The 14,890-nt window shown below is 45.7% G+C and overlaps 1 protein-coding gene across 1 annotated transcript; it reads left to right on the top strand.

Annotated features, from left to right (window-relative positions):
- Window positions 1-2,227: 2,227 nt before the first annotated feature.
- On the top strand, window positions 2,228-4,048 carry LOC130591443 (uncharacterized). Its single transcript, XM_057394765.1, has 4 exons — window positions 2,228-2,495; window positions 2,568-2,705; window positions 2,737-3,161; window positions 3,258-4,048. The coding sequence occupies exons 1-4, from the start codon at window positions 2,228-2,230 to the stop codon at window positions 3,861-3,863; spliced, it is 1,437 nt and encodes a 478-aa protein (XP_057250748.1). The 3' UTR covers window positions 3,864-4,048.
- Window positions 4,049-14,890: the final 10,842 nt, after the last annotated feature.

Below are 14,890 nucleotides of genomic sequence, written 5' to 3'. Positions count from 1 at the left end.
ACTTGTAGGGGGCTTTAAAACGTTATATGATTATTCTTTTTCATTAAATTTGTAATGAATCAATATTTAGTAGAGGCCAACAATGGGCAGTACAGTTCATGACTGTATTATCCCCTCACCCCCGAACTCAATTTTTGGTTCGCGATCATCTATGGAGTCATGATGGGGAAATCTACATTGAATAAGTCCCTAAGATGTCCCTACTGTTTCAATATGCAATTAGATTTATGATTCTTCCTTTAAAGAATTGTTGGCGACTTCAAAACGAATTCAAATAGAACCTTAAAAATGGGGTAGTCAAATAAACGTATTCACACCGTGTGTAGGCATTAAATGAATTAAAAATCCACACCAACACAAAAGGGATCCTTTTATAACATAAGGAACCTTAACAAACCCTAGAATATACTCCGCACAAAACACTGACATAAATTGCACATCCCGCGTCAAAATCTCCGTGGCGCGATCGGGTCTAGAAACATTCGCTCAATCGGACCGTCATTTCTTCAAACTAACAAATGTCTCGGGCTCAATCGGGTGACATCCGCCTCGTCGTAATTTGCAAAGGGCGCTTGATCGGGCGCCTTGTTTTCATGAACTGCTGAAATAAGCGATCTAGCACGGTCGGGCAAAGCTTCCCGACGGGATCGGGCGAGCCGACGAAAACGACTTTTGACCGGATTCAAGGCATAACTAACAAATCCCACCTTGACTTGAAACCGATCAAAACAAGATTTCTCCACCTTGAACCAAGAAGTGATGCTCGCCCAAAAAACCGTAGAACTTTCACCTTAACTGTTTATGCTAAAATTTATCGCTAGCAATGAAATTGAAGTTTGCGGGACGTGTCAACCAGATAATGTTAAGGTCAATGCGACGAAAGAGTGCAAAGGGGAGTCAAAGGGGATGAACACACAAAAATGGTGACGCGGAAAACCCCAATGAAGATGGGTAAAAACCGCGGGTGGTTAGAGATCCACCAAACTAATATCGTTCACTATGTTTCTTTGTGACTGAGTGTCACTTACAAGAATGCCAAGTTCACTCTAATGTCTTACTCTCAATGTTGCGTAAAAAACATGAAAATGACCTCTCTCTCTCTTTTATATGCCTTTTCTTTCCTTTGGCTTTTCCAACGAATACAACAATAAATCTACCCATTATTACATTGATTTCTTGGCTTAAATCACGACGGTCTCCTTCACTTGTGTGCCAACGTCTTGACCCACGCTCCGTAACGGCTGAATTTATGGCTGGTTAATCTCTTTCCTTATTTAGTCAGACCGTTACTCATTTAATGTTCCAGCTTCAAAGTCCGCATTGCCTGCTATGTCTTTAGGTCCAACTTCCTTCGTCACTGTGCCGTAGGTTGTCATGTCGTCGCGTCATCGCGTCCTTGCGTCAATGTCAACCTGTAAAAAATTCAGCCATAACAGTTTTCCCCCAATTGTTGAAATCGGGGTGACACAAAGCCCATTAGACAATTGTAAAAAGTTCCTTTAAATTAATCAAAGAAGTTTTGTCTAAATCGTCAGGAGATCAAAAAATCATAAGCTAAATCTTTGCACTTGTCAGTTTTTAGAAAAAATTCCGAAGGGGAACATAGGGAAGGAAAGGGAATCCTCTTGAACGGTTTATCTTTGGCAACTCAAGAGTCGCCAACTGCAAAAAGGTAGTTTTTTGGTTTAAAATGCGGTTTTAATTATAACCGTTGGTCCCATTGTCATGATTGCTTTTAGTTGGCATAAATAACTAAGGCGGTTTTTAAACAATCTCAATCCCCACTTCCAATTTCATCAAATCTTTCTCTCTCTTTAAGTAAGGCAACTTCCTTAACTCTCTTTATTCTCTCCGCTTGTTTCTTCCTTTGACTCGCTCTATCTTTTCTTCTCCTACTGTTCTCATGGCTCCAAGTAGACGCAGTATTAGGACTTTTGTGAAAAATCAAGAGAAGTCGAAAGGAAAGGAGAAAGCTGTAGAATTAAGGGTAGATAATGAGGACGAACTGTCAATGATGTCAGAGGAGGATCTTTTAAGATTTTTAGACTTAGGAAATTTGCCTGAGAGTACTGTCATTAGGAATGCCGAACCTGACGAACCTCCAGAATCGTGTCCCCAAAAATGTGTAGTACTTTACGAATACCCTTTCAAAATAGGTCTTAGGCTTCCTTTTACCCCCTTGGCAAGGGATTTGATGCAGATTTACCAGATCAGTCCTGGACAAATCATGCCCCAAGTATGGAGGATTCTTAGTGTCATCGACAGGGTGACAGCATCTTGGGAAGAGGCCTTTACCCTTCGCGACCTACTGTTGCATTATGAAATTAGGGTTAAGGCAAAAAATAGGATAGCTCTACATGCAAAGGGGAGGTTAGAACCTCTGGTTGGGGGAATTCAGTCAAACGACAGGGGTTGGAAGAACAGGTTTGTTTTTGTGAAGAGGTCGTCGCTAGGGGAAGCTGGGGCGTCTCTGGTCGGTGGTTGGAATACCGAAGGTGTGTTAATTTCCAGTTTTTCTAAGTTTGCGACGTGTCATTAACACCATTCTTACATCGTTTTCTCTGCAGGTCTTAATCCAAAACTACTGTCGCATCGCGACGAGTCTCAGAGTCTCTGTGATAAGTTTCTGAAGGTGTCAGAAGACGACAAGCAGTTCAGAAGGGTTCTCTTTGCTTCTCAAGATAGCTATTCATCTATGGCATCTGGTTAGTCCATCTGTCTTTTATTTTTAAGTAGGATTTTCTAAGGAAGGTTCTTGCGTTACTAACTTGCTCTGGTACTCTTGGATAGGTTCATCACAGTCGCGTCCTAGGGGGAGTTTGGACGGTCAAGCGCTAGCTGAGATCCTGCGCAAACACAAGAGGGAGTCTTCGGCTGACGCGACGTCTCTATCGTCAGCATCAGCAAAGAAGGACACGGCAGTTGTCGTTCATTTGGACGATGAACAGGACGTCGCGTCCAAGACGCGCAGGACTGATTTCTTGGCCCCTCCAGACAAGAGTGGGCCTTCCTACTCTGTGACCGTCCCAAGCGACTTCATGTCGCTGGAACGGTCCATATGGCCTGAAGCAGACAGGTTCCTCTTTCCCAGCGCAATGGAAAGGATTAAGGAGCATACTCTTCCTCGCATGATGTCGGATGGGCTGGAACTTCTATTTCAGGTATAAACTTCCGACCTCCCTTTTCAAACATTATACCCTCTTATGACTATAATTTGCGTCTCTCTAAATGACACGTCTCTTATATTTTTTGTGCAGTCTTCTCAACATCTCCTGATGGCTAAGAGGGAGATCTCTTCTCTTCTGAAAGGTCACCTGACCATGAAGCAGAGAATGGAGAAGGCTGAGTTGGACGCAAAGTCCAAGAGCGACAAGGTGGAGTCCTGCAAGAAGGCCATGGAGGACGTGAAGAAGTCTCTGCAGAAAAATGGGGAGGAGCTGGAAGAGATAAGGCTGAGGGCAACTAAGTTGGAGGAGTCTTCTCGTCTGGAGATCTCGACGCTTCAAGCGAGCGTCGATGCACAGAAGAACGAGCTGGACATGCTCGAGGCTGAGGTGACGACTAGGGTCAGGGCGAAGCCGATGTACCAGTTCTTGATGAAGAAGACAGCATCCTGGACACCGCAAAAGGACATCGACCTATACATCCAATTCATGGGGTCAATGAAAGATCTTATGGATGAGGAGGACTTAGCTGCGACGGCGGATTCCACATCAAAGGTTGATGAAAACGCCCCGTCTTGTGCTGGGTTCATAGCGTCGGATGTGCCTCTTGACCCTGAGATTGAGAAGGAAGCCCCAGCCTCTGTCTTGCCAGCTGAAACGTCGGAGGAGAAGGAAGCTGAGAAGGTCTCTGACGTTTAATCTCCTAGTCCTTTATGTCATGCCTCTTACCCTTTAAACTTAATTTTTAATCAATCTGTGTTTTAAGTCACTCAAGGGAGTGACTGTTTGTATTAAACTTTTGGGTCACCTAAGGGGGTGACCATGACTTTTAGGTTACTAATCATCGTACTTTTTAGGTCGCCTATGGGGGTGACCATTTACTACGTTGCTTCTGAATGAATCTCTTATCATAGATAATCTTATGTTTCTGCTGTGTGTCATATGCATGTATCCTGGTAGCGATTCACTTCTGACGTTTCTAAAGGATTAACCAGGCGTTCTATAGGCCATCGTTGGTCGCTCAGACGTATCACTTGGACTTAGTAAGAGTCATAGTTAGTCATACGGACGTATCATTTGGACTCAATAAAGGTCATAATTTAGTCGTTTAGACGTATCGTTTGGACTCAACAAAGGTCATAATTAGTCGTTCAGACGTATCATTTGGACTCAATAAAGGTCATAATTAGTCATTCAGACGTATCGTTTGGATTAAACGACTAACTAGAATACACATAGAAAATACACAAAACTTACATGTGTCCGTCAGGGGGAATGGCTGAAATGTCACCAATAGCTATGACTTTAAAATGACTGTGCCCCTGTCGTTGCGTCGGCTGAGGTAATGGTGGAAGCCGTTGGGACGTTCATGAGTTGAGTGTGGACAACTTGCCTACAACTTCAACAAGTACCCAGTGAGAGGACATTATTAGCGACCCAATTATAACATCTCCAACCAATCCACTTCTCCATGTATATATGTTGTGTTTTTTTTTTTTTTTTTTTTTTTTTTTTTTTCTGACTGAAAATGAAAACAAAGCTCGCCACTTGGCGTTCTAAAAGTAGTATCGTTTGAGGTGCGTGGCATTCCAACTGCGAGGTACTGAGCTTCCGTCATGTCGAACCAATTGGTAGGCCCATGGCCTACTACTTTACTGATTTGGTATGGCACTTCCCATTTCTGGCCTAGTTTGCCAGCGTTAGCCTCTTGTGTGTTTTGGAACACTTTTCTTAGGACCCAATCTCCCTCGACGAAGGACTTGGCTTGAACGTTTTTGTTGAAGCTCCTCGCTACTATTTACTGCTGTGCTGCCATGTGCACCAGTGCTGCGTCGCGCAATTCCTCAATGGTATCTAGGTCGTTAATCAACTCGTCGCGGTTCCGTGATTCCGTCGCTAGGCTGCATTTCGTAGTCGGGACGCTCACCTCTGTTGGCAGGACAACCTCGCAACCATAGAATAATTAGAATGGAGTTTATCCGGTGGCGGTGCGTGGTGTCGTACGATTAGACCACAAGATCGAAGGCAACGCCTCCGCCCATTTTCCTTTCTTGGTTGTGAACCGTTTCTTCAAAGAGCCAATGATCACTTTGTTACTGGATTCGGCCTGTCCATTAGCTTGCGGGTATCTTGGCGTTGACGTTAGAAACGCTATGCCCCACTCATCGCAGATGCGCCTTGTTTCGTCGCTAATGAACTGCGACCCGTTGTCGCATACTATCTCGGACGGGACACCAAATCTGCAAATGATGTTAGTGTATATAAAGGAGATCACTTCCTTATCACGTACCTGCTGAAAAGATACTGCCTCAATCCACTTAGAAAAATAGTCGGTTAGTGCCAACATAAAGACCTTATGTCCTGGGGCTGGAGGTAACTTACCAACTATGTCCATGCCCCACTTCATGAAAGGCCAAGGTGTAGGGTAGGATGCAAAGGTTCACAAGGTTTGTGCGTCATACCTGCATGTCGTTGACAACTATCACATTTGGCGACATACCTTGTTGCGTCCTTCCTCATTGTCGGCCAATAATAGCCCATGCGCAATATTCTATTAGATAAGTTGCGCCCTCCTGAATGATTCTCACAAGTGCTATCGTGCATGTCCTTCAGGACTTACCTCCACTGCTCTCTTTCCAAACAACGTAGGTAGAGACCTGCGGCGGACCGTTTGAAGAGTACTCCTTGAATGAGGACGTATCGCGACGCCTTGAATCGCATCCTGCGTGCCTCAGCCTTATCTGTTGGGAGTACATCGTTAGCAAGGAAATCATAAAATGGTTTTGACCAACTAACACTTACCTCGTCATCATCGGGATTACTTCCTGACGGGGGACCGTCTATATTATTGATGACCCCACGACTGTGTCGAAGTTGGTCGGTCGTAGGTGCGACAGCGTCTCCAATATTTTTAGCGATGGCAGGGTTTGTCAAGTGAACAATAGGGACGGACGTGAATGAAACGTCCCTTAAAGAAGATCCGAGGTTGGCCGATGCATCCGCTTGTGTATTTTGATCCCTAGGTATTTGCAAAATATCAAACGGATTAAATACTTTACTTTTACTTTGAGCTATTTCCAGATACATGGCCATTTTAGAGTCTTTTGCTGCGAATTCGCCTTTGACTTGGCTGACTATCAGTAGTGAATCGCTGAAGACTTTCAACGCTTTCGCTCCCATGTCTTCTGCTAACGTCATTCCGGCTATGAGTGCCTCGTACTCGGCTTCGTTATTCGTCGCTCTAAACTCACAGCAAATGGCTCGTACTATCTTGCCCCCCTGTGGTGACTTTAGCACAATGCCTAGACCTGCGCCACGAAAATTAGAGGACCCATCGACGAACAATATCCAACAGTCGTCGTTTACTTGGTTTATCCTTGCAACCTCGTCGTCTGCAAGCTTCTCTAGCTCTGGGCTGAAGTCCGCCACAAAGTCTGCCAAAGCTTGTGACTTGACGGTAGTCCTTAGATGAAATTGGATATCGTAAGCGCTGAGTGCTATTGCCCACTTGCTCATGCGACCTGTCAATTCCGAATGTCGCAAAACAGACTTGATAGGATAATTAGTCATTACGACTACAGTATGCGTTTCAAAATAATGCCTAAGCTTCTTAACAGCTACGACTAAAGCTAAGATGAGTTTTTCTAATGGAGAATACCTGGTCTCCGTGTCTAGCAGAGACTTACTGACATAGTAAATTGATAGCTGCTGGCTCTCCGCCTGCCGCGTCAGGACAGCGCTGACGGACACGTTACTTACCGCGAGATAAAGCTGCAACGTTTCCCTAATGTTTGGCTTTGACCGCAATGGCGGCGTCGCTAGATAGTTCTTCAGCTTTTGCATCGCATCTTCATGTTGTTGCGTTCATGCGAAGCCCTTGTTCTTTCTGAGGACGTCATAGAACAGATGACACTTCTCTGATGACCGGGATATGAAACGATTTAGTGCGGCCACGCAACCGGTCAACTTTTGTACTTCCTTGACGCTTCGTGGGGACTGAATGTTGATGATGGCTTTGATTTGTTCTTGACTGGCTTCAATTCCCCGCTGCGTCACGACATACCCTAGAAATTTTCCTGCGGACACTCCAAAGGTGCACTTAGTAGGATTTAATTTCATGCCATACCTTCGTAATACGTCGAAAGCCTCTGACAGGTGTTGAATGTGATCGCTTGCTTGCTTGGATTTGACGAACATATCATCGACGCTTCAAGCGAGCGTCGATGCACAGAAGAACGAGCTGGACATGCTCGAGGCTGAGGTGACGACTAGGGTCAGGGCGAAGCCGATGTACCAGTTCTTGATGAAGAAGACAGCATCCTGGACACCGCAAAAGGACATCGACCTATACATCCAATTCATGGGGTCAATGAAAGATCTTATGGATGAGGAGGACTTAGCTGCGACGGCGGATTCCACATCAAAGGTTGATGAAAACGCCCCGTCTTGTGCTGGGTTCATAGCGTCGGATGTGCCTCTTGACCCTGAGATTGAGAAGGAAGCCCCAGCCTCTGTCTTGCCAGCAAACGTCGGAGGAGAAGGAAGCTGAGAAGGTCTCTGACGTTTAATCTCCTAGTCCTTTATGTCATGCCTCTTACCCTTTAAACTTAATTTTTAATCAATCTGTGTTTTAAGTCACTCAAGGGAGTGACTGTTTGTATTAAACTTTTGGGTCACCTAAGGGGGTGACCATGACTTTTAGGTTACTAATCATCGTACTTTTTAGGTCGCCTATGGGGGTGACCATTTACTACTTGCTTCTGAATGAATCTCTTATCATAGATAATCTTATGTTTCTGCTGTGTGTCATATGCATGTATCCTGGTAGCGATTCACTTCTGACGTTTCTAAAGGATTAACCAGGCGTTCTATAGGCCATCGTTGGTCGCTCAGACGTATCACTTGGCGTATAAGAGTCATAGTTAGTCATACGGACGTATCATTTGGACTCAATAAAGGTCATAATTTAGTCGTTTAGACGTATCGTTTGGACTCAACAAAGGTCATAATTAGTCGTTCAGACGTATCATTTGGACTCAATAAAGGTCATAATTAGTCATTCAGACGTATCGTTTGGATTAAACGACTAACTAGAATACACATAGAAAATACACAAAACTTACATGTGTCCGTCAGGGGGAATGGCTGAAATGTCACCAATAGCTATGACTTTAAAATGACTGTGCCCCTGTCGTTGCGTCGGCTGAGGTAATGGTGGAAGCCGTTGGGACGTTCATGAGTTGAGTGTGGACAACTTGCCTACAACTTCAACAAGTACCCAGTGAGAGGACATTATTAGCACCCAATTATAACATCTCCAACCAATCCACTTCTCATGTATATATTTGTGTTTTTTTTTTTTTTTTTTTTGACTGAAAATGAAAACAAAGCTCGCCACTTGGCGTTCTAAAAGTAGTATCGTTTGAGGTGCGTGGCATTCCAACTGCGAGGTACTGAGCTTCCGTCATGTCGAACCAATTGGTAGGCCCATGGCCTACTACTTTACTGATTTGGTATGGCCTTCCCATTTCTGGCCTAGTTTGCCAGCGTTAGCCTCTTGTGTGTTTTGGAACACTTTTCTTAGGACCCAATCTCCCTCGACGAAGGACTTGGCTTGAACGTTTTTGTTGAAGCTCCTCGCTACTATTTACTGCTGTGCTGCCATGTGCACCAGTGCTGCGTCGCGCAATTCCTCAATGGTATCTAGGTCTTAATCAATCGTCGCGGTTCCGTGATTCCGTCGCTAGGCTGCATTCGAGTCGGGACGCTCACTCTTGGCAGGACAACCTCGCAACCATAGATAATAGAATGGAGTTTGTCCGGTGGCGGTGCGTGGTGTCGTACGATTAACCACAAGATGAAGGCAACGCCTCCGCCCATTTCCTTTCTTGGTGTACCGTTTCTTCAAAGAGCAATGATCACTTTGTTACTGGATTCGGCCTGTCCATTAGCTTGCGGGTATCTTGGCGTTGACGTTAGAAACGCTATGCCCCACTCATCGCAGAGCTTGTTTCGTGCTAATGAACTGCGACCCGTTGTCGCATACTATCTCGGACGGGACACCAAATCTGCAAATGATGTTAGTGTATATAAAGGAGATCACTTCCTTATCACGTACCTGCTGAAAAGATCTGCCTCAATCCACTTAGAAAAATAGTCGTTAGTGCCAACATAAAGACCTTCTGTCCTGGGGCTGGAGGTAACTTACCAACTATGTCCATGCCCCACTTCATGAAAGGCCAAGGTGTTAGGTAGGATGCAAAGGTTCACAAGGTTTGTGCGTCATACCTGCATGTCGTTGACAACTATCACATTTGGCGACATACCTTGTTGCGTCCTTCCTCATTGTCGGCCAATAATAGCCCATGCGCAATTCTATTAGATAAGTTGCGCCCTCCTGAATGATTCCCACAAGTGCCTATCGTGCATGTCCTTCAGGACTTCCCCACTGCTCTTTTCCAAACAACGTAGGTAGGCCTGCGGCGGACCGTTTGAAGAGTACTCCTGAATGAGGACGTATCGCGACGCCTTGAATCGCATCCTGCGTGCCTCCGCCTTATCTGTTGGGAGTACATCTTAGCAAGGAAATCATAAAATGGTTTTGCCAACTGACACTTACCTCGTCATCATCGGGATTACTTCCTGACGGGGACCGTCTATATTGTTGACGACCCCACGGCTGTCTCGAAGTTGGTCGGCCGTAGGTGCGACAACATCTCCAATATGTTTAGCGATGGCAGGGTTTGTCAAGTGAACAATAGGGACGGACGTAAACGAAACGTCCCTTAAAGAAGATCCGAGGTTGGCCAATGCATCCGCTTGTGTATTTTGATCCCTAGGTATCTGCAAAATATCAAACGAATTAAATACTTTACTTTTACTTGAGCTATTTCCAGATACATGGCCATTTTAGAGTCTTTTGCTGCGAATTCGCCTTTGACTTGGCTGACTATCAGCAGTGAATCGCTGAAGACTTTCAACGCTTTCGCTCCCATGTCTTCTGCTAACGTCATTCCGGCTATGATCGCCTCGTACTCGGCTTCGTTATTCGTCGCTCTAAATTCACAGCAAATGGCTCGTACTATCTTGCCCCCTGTGGTGACTTTAGCACAATGCCTAGACCTGCGCCACGAAAATTAGAAGACCATCGACGAACAATATCCAGAGTCGTCGTTTACTTGGTTAATCCTTGCAACTTCGTCGTCTGCGAGCTTCTCTAGCTCTGGGCTAAAGTCCGCCACAAATCTGCCAAAGCTTGTGACTTGACAGAGTCCTTGGATGAAACTGGATTCGTAGCGCTGAGTGCTATTGCCCACTTGCTCATGCGACCTGTCAATTCCGGATGTCGCAAAACAGACTTGATAGGATAATTAGTCATTACGACTACAGTATGCGTTTCAAAATAATGCCTAAGCTTCTTAACAGCTACGACTAAGCTAAGATGAGTTTTTCTAATGAAGAATACCTGGTCTCGCGTCTAGCAGAGACTTACTGACATAGTAAATTGGTAGCTGCTGGCTCTCCGCCTCCGCGTCAGGACAGCGCTGACGGACACGTTACTTACCGCGAGATAGAGCTGCAACGTTTCCCCAATGTTTGGCTTTGACGCAATGGCGGCGTCGCTAGATATTTTCAGCTTTTGCACGCATCTTCATGTTGTTGCGTCCATGCGAAGCCCTTGTTCTTTCTCAGGACGTCATAAAACAGATGACACTTCTCAGATGACCGGGATATGAAACGATTTAGTGCGGCCACGCAGCCGGTCAACTTTTGTACTTCCTTGACGCTTCGTGGGACTGAATGTTGATGATGGCTTTGATTTGTTCTTGCTGGCTTCAATTCCCGCTGCGTCACGACGTACCCTAGAAATTTTCCTGCGGACACTCCAAAGGTGCACTTAGTAGGATTTAATTTCATGCCATACCTTCGTAATACGTCGAAAGCCTCCGACAGGTGTTGAATGTGATCGTCGGCTTGCTTGGATTTGACGAGCATATCATCAATGTACACTTCCATGGTGTCACCAGTTGATCTTTAAACATTTGATTAACTAGTCGCTGATACGTGGCACCTGCATTTTTCAAACCAAAAGGCATAACCTTGTAACAATATATACCTTTATCGTGACAAACGCGGTCTTTTCCTGGTCGTCCGGATGCATCAATATTTGGTTGTACCCGGAATACGCGTCCATGAACGTTAAAAGCTCGTGACCGGCCGTCGCGTCGACCATTGCATCTATATGAGGAAGAGGAAACGGATCCTTAGGACATGCTTTGTTTAGGTCTGTGAAGTCGATGCAGACTCTCCACTTTCCGTTCTTTTTGCTGACCACCACGACGTTAGCTAACCAATCTGGTATTTACTTCGCGATCTTTCCGGTATCGATCAATTTCTGGACCTCATCTTGATGACCTGGTTCCTTTCAGGAGCGAACTTGGTCTTTTCTGCTTCACAGGCTTGTGAGCGGGATCGACGTTGAGCTTATGCGTGATAATGCGTCAGGACTGATACCTGTCATATCTTCATGGGACCAAGCAAAACAATCTTGGTTAGTTTCAAGAAATCAATTAACTGACCTCGTACTCTTGTGAAATGTCGCTCCGATTCGAACGACGCGATCGGGATGGATGGATCGAGCATTACTTCATCCACGTCCTGCTCGCTGGGCGCGTCGGGTGCTGACCCATCCTTTAATTGCTAGATAGCTGCCTTTGGGGGCTTGAGCGACGAACTATAGCATTCCCTTGCAGACTTCTGCTCGCCCTTTATTTCTTGGACCCCCCATTTGGTAGGAAACTTCAGCGACTGATGATAGGTTGAAGGACGGCCTTCATCTTGTGTATCCATGGGGTACCGAGAATGATGTTGTATGCTGACGGGCAATCACGACGTTGAACCTGGTTGGAGGTTGACGCCTTTGGCTAGCGTTGGCAGCGTGATCTCCCGACAGTATTGGGCCTCTCCACTGAAACCTACTAAAACAGTAGATTTTTTAGTAATATCTTTATCACACAGACCCATACCTTCGAGGGCGCTTTTGAATATGATGTTGGCTGAGCTGCCCCCATCGACCAACACTCGCTTCAACAGGCAGTTGCTGACAGTCAGGGATATGACTAATCCGTCATGATGCTCCACGTCGCAGACGTCGTCATCATCAAAGGTTATGGCCATCGCTTCGAGCTTGCGCTCCTCGGCTGACCTGCAAGATTTATAAACGGCGGACGAGGGGTACCCTCTCTTGCTAGCCTTTTGGCTGCGGAATACGTTAGTCCACATACATCAGATCCACCAGAATGACGTTAATTACCTTTACGTGTGCGGGCGACGCAGGAGGGTCGGATTGCGCGTATTTTTCCAAAGGACGCTTTACCTTTGTCGCTCAGAAGGTCCTTAAGATGCCCCTTATTGAGCATGAACGCGACTTCGCGTCGCAACGCAATGCACTCCTCCGTCTTATACCCATGATCATGATGGAACTGACACCACTTCGACTGATCTTTTTGCGCCTCGGGGCGGTCTCTCTTCTTCGGCCAACGAACTGGCGCTCCGATTCTAGCTAAGGCATTCACAACGCCTCCGACGTCGACGGAGAATCCGTTAGAATCTAAGGCAGGGAAGGCCGCAAACTCCGTCCTCGTGCCGTAACGTGCACTTTCTGCGATGTTAGCAACATTGTTTACCTGGTTTGAACGGCTGTAGGGGTGACTTCACCGGTTGTTCTTCTTAGGGACGAAGGCCTTCCGATCAACGGGAGTATCTGGCGCGCGTCGGGTGGATATGGTGTTGAGGATGGCGTCATCTTCTTCCAACCTCATTTGTGCTAATGCTCGCGACTTGACTTCCTCGAACGTCTGGCACGGGTACTTCGTCAGGCGATTGTATAGCTTCGACCGCAAGATTAGTCCTTTCCTGAAACATTCAATAGCAGTCTTAGTATCAAGATTTTTAATGCTAATTATTTCTTTGTTAAAGCGATTATAATAATCGCGAACGGATTCTTTGGGTCCCTGCACCACGCCATATAGGTCGTCGTTTGCTTTTCCAGGCTGCGATGCCTTCAAACTTCTCATAGAACTTATTGACGAGGGTGGAGAAATTGCCAATGCTTCCTGGCTTGAGGATCCCAACCACTTGAGAGCGGGACCGGTGAACGTGGCTCCGAACGACTTGCACATGCATGCCTCTACTAGATGCCAGGGAATCGACGTCTGCCACATCCGTTGCTTGTATTGCGCGACGTGGTCGCCCGGATCGGTTGAACCATCGTAAGTAGCAGCTAGGGTAGGCAGGTTGAGCTTTTTGGGGAGCACGGCTCTTGAGATCCTATCAACGAACGGCGACTCTGCGTAGCCGTCGGGGTGCTCCACGATGCCTGGTGTTGGGGCTCCGGGGAGCTGGGACATGAGCTTCATCAAGCGCCTGTTCTACTTTTCGATCGGAGTCAGGCGCTTCGTCATAGGTTTGCTTCTTCTCCTCCTTGGTCGTTCCTTCATTGTTCAAGGGATCTTCGTCCTCGGGCTCTTCATCATTTTCAGGTTCTTCGTCATCCGACTCAGAGAGATTCCCCATATAAGGGATGTCGTTCAGATTTTCTCGACATCGGGTTTTCGAGGCCTTGGACGATGCTAACTCCTCTTGTAATTTCTGGATCCTCTCTTGCGATGTCATAAAGTCAGTAGTTAGACGCTCGTTGACTTGCCTTATTACGAGCATCTCTGCTCTCATTTGCTCGTACTGCCTTTGCATTTCCTCGAGGTTAGGTGTTCCTCCCATTTGACAGATTTTGAATAGTAGATGGTCTGGTTATGCCCCACGGTGGGCGCCAAATTGTTTATGCTAAAATTTATCGCTAGCGATGAAATTGAAGTTTGCGGGACGTGTCAACCAGATAATGTTAAGGTCAATGCGACGAAAGAGTGCAAAGGGGGAGTCAAAGGGGATGAACACACAAAAATGGTGACGCGGAAAACCCCAATGAAGATGGGTAAAAACCGCGGGTGGTTAGAGATCCACCAAACTAATATCGTTCACTATGTTTCTTTGTGACTGAGTGTCGCTTACAAGAATGCCAAGTTCACTCTAATGTCTTACTCTCAATGTTGCCTATAAAATGAAAATGACCTCTCTCTCTTTTATATGCCTTTTCTTTCCTTTGGCTTTTTTCCAACGAATACAACAATAAATCTACCCATTATTACATTGATTTCTTGGCTTAAATCATGGCGATCTCCTTCACTTGTGTGCCAACGTCTTGACCCACGCTCCGTAACGGCTGAATTTATGGCTGGTTAATCTCTTTCCTTATTTAGTCAGACCGTTACTCATTTAATGTTCCAGCTTCAAAGTTCGCATTGCCTGCTATGTCTTTAGGTCCAACTTCCTTCGTCACTGTGCCGTAGATTGTCATGTCGTCGCGTCATCGCGTCCTTGCGTCAATGTCAACCTGTAAAAAATTCAACCATAACATTAACAATCAAGAACTGGCATCTTCTATAAACTGTGTACCGATGCGTTTTCGAACAGAAAACTCCGTATGCGAAAACTACCACATGGCATAGATTGAGAGTATAAAGTCACCAATGCCAAGCATGCTTGTTAAAAATAGACCAAACTCTCTTCAAAACACTTCTTCATCTCAGCAACAAACTCAAACAGTTCTAGAAAGTCAAATTACATCAATAATTTCTAAATTGCAATAGTACTTAACAAAACAAAAAAGT

Source organism: Beta vulgaris, chromosome 5 (genome assembly GCF_026745355.1).
Source record: "Beta vulgaris subsp. vulgaris cultivar EL10 chromosome 5, EL10.2, whole genome shotgun sequence".
Taxonomy (NCBI): domain Eukaryota; kingdom Viridiplantae; phylum Streptophyta; class Magnoliopsida; order Caryophyllales; family Amaranthaceae; genus Beta; species Beta vulgaris.
The sequence above is the reverse complement of the archived record's forward strand: the minus strand, read 5'-3'. Positions and strand labels throughout refer to the sequence as shown.

What these genes read in the sequence shown, in the direction of transcription:
- LOC130591443 (XM_057394765.1), top strand. Translation starts at nt 2,228, where the DNA reads ATGCCCCAAGTATGGAGGATTCTTAGTGTCATCGACAGGGTGACAGCA. An exon ending in CTATTCATCTATGGCATCTG is followed by an intron (nt 2,706 to 2,736) that starts GTTAGTCCATCT and finishes ATTTTTAAGTAG; the next exon opens with GATTTTCTAAGGAAGGTTCT. An exon ending in GGCTGGAACTTCTATTTCAG is followed by an intron (nt 3,162 to 3,257) that starts GTATAAACTTCC and finishes TTTTTTGTGCAG; the next exon opens with TCTTCTCAACATCTCCTGAT.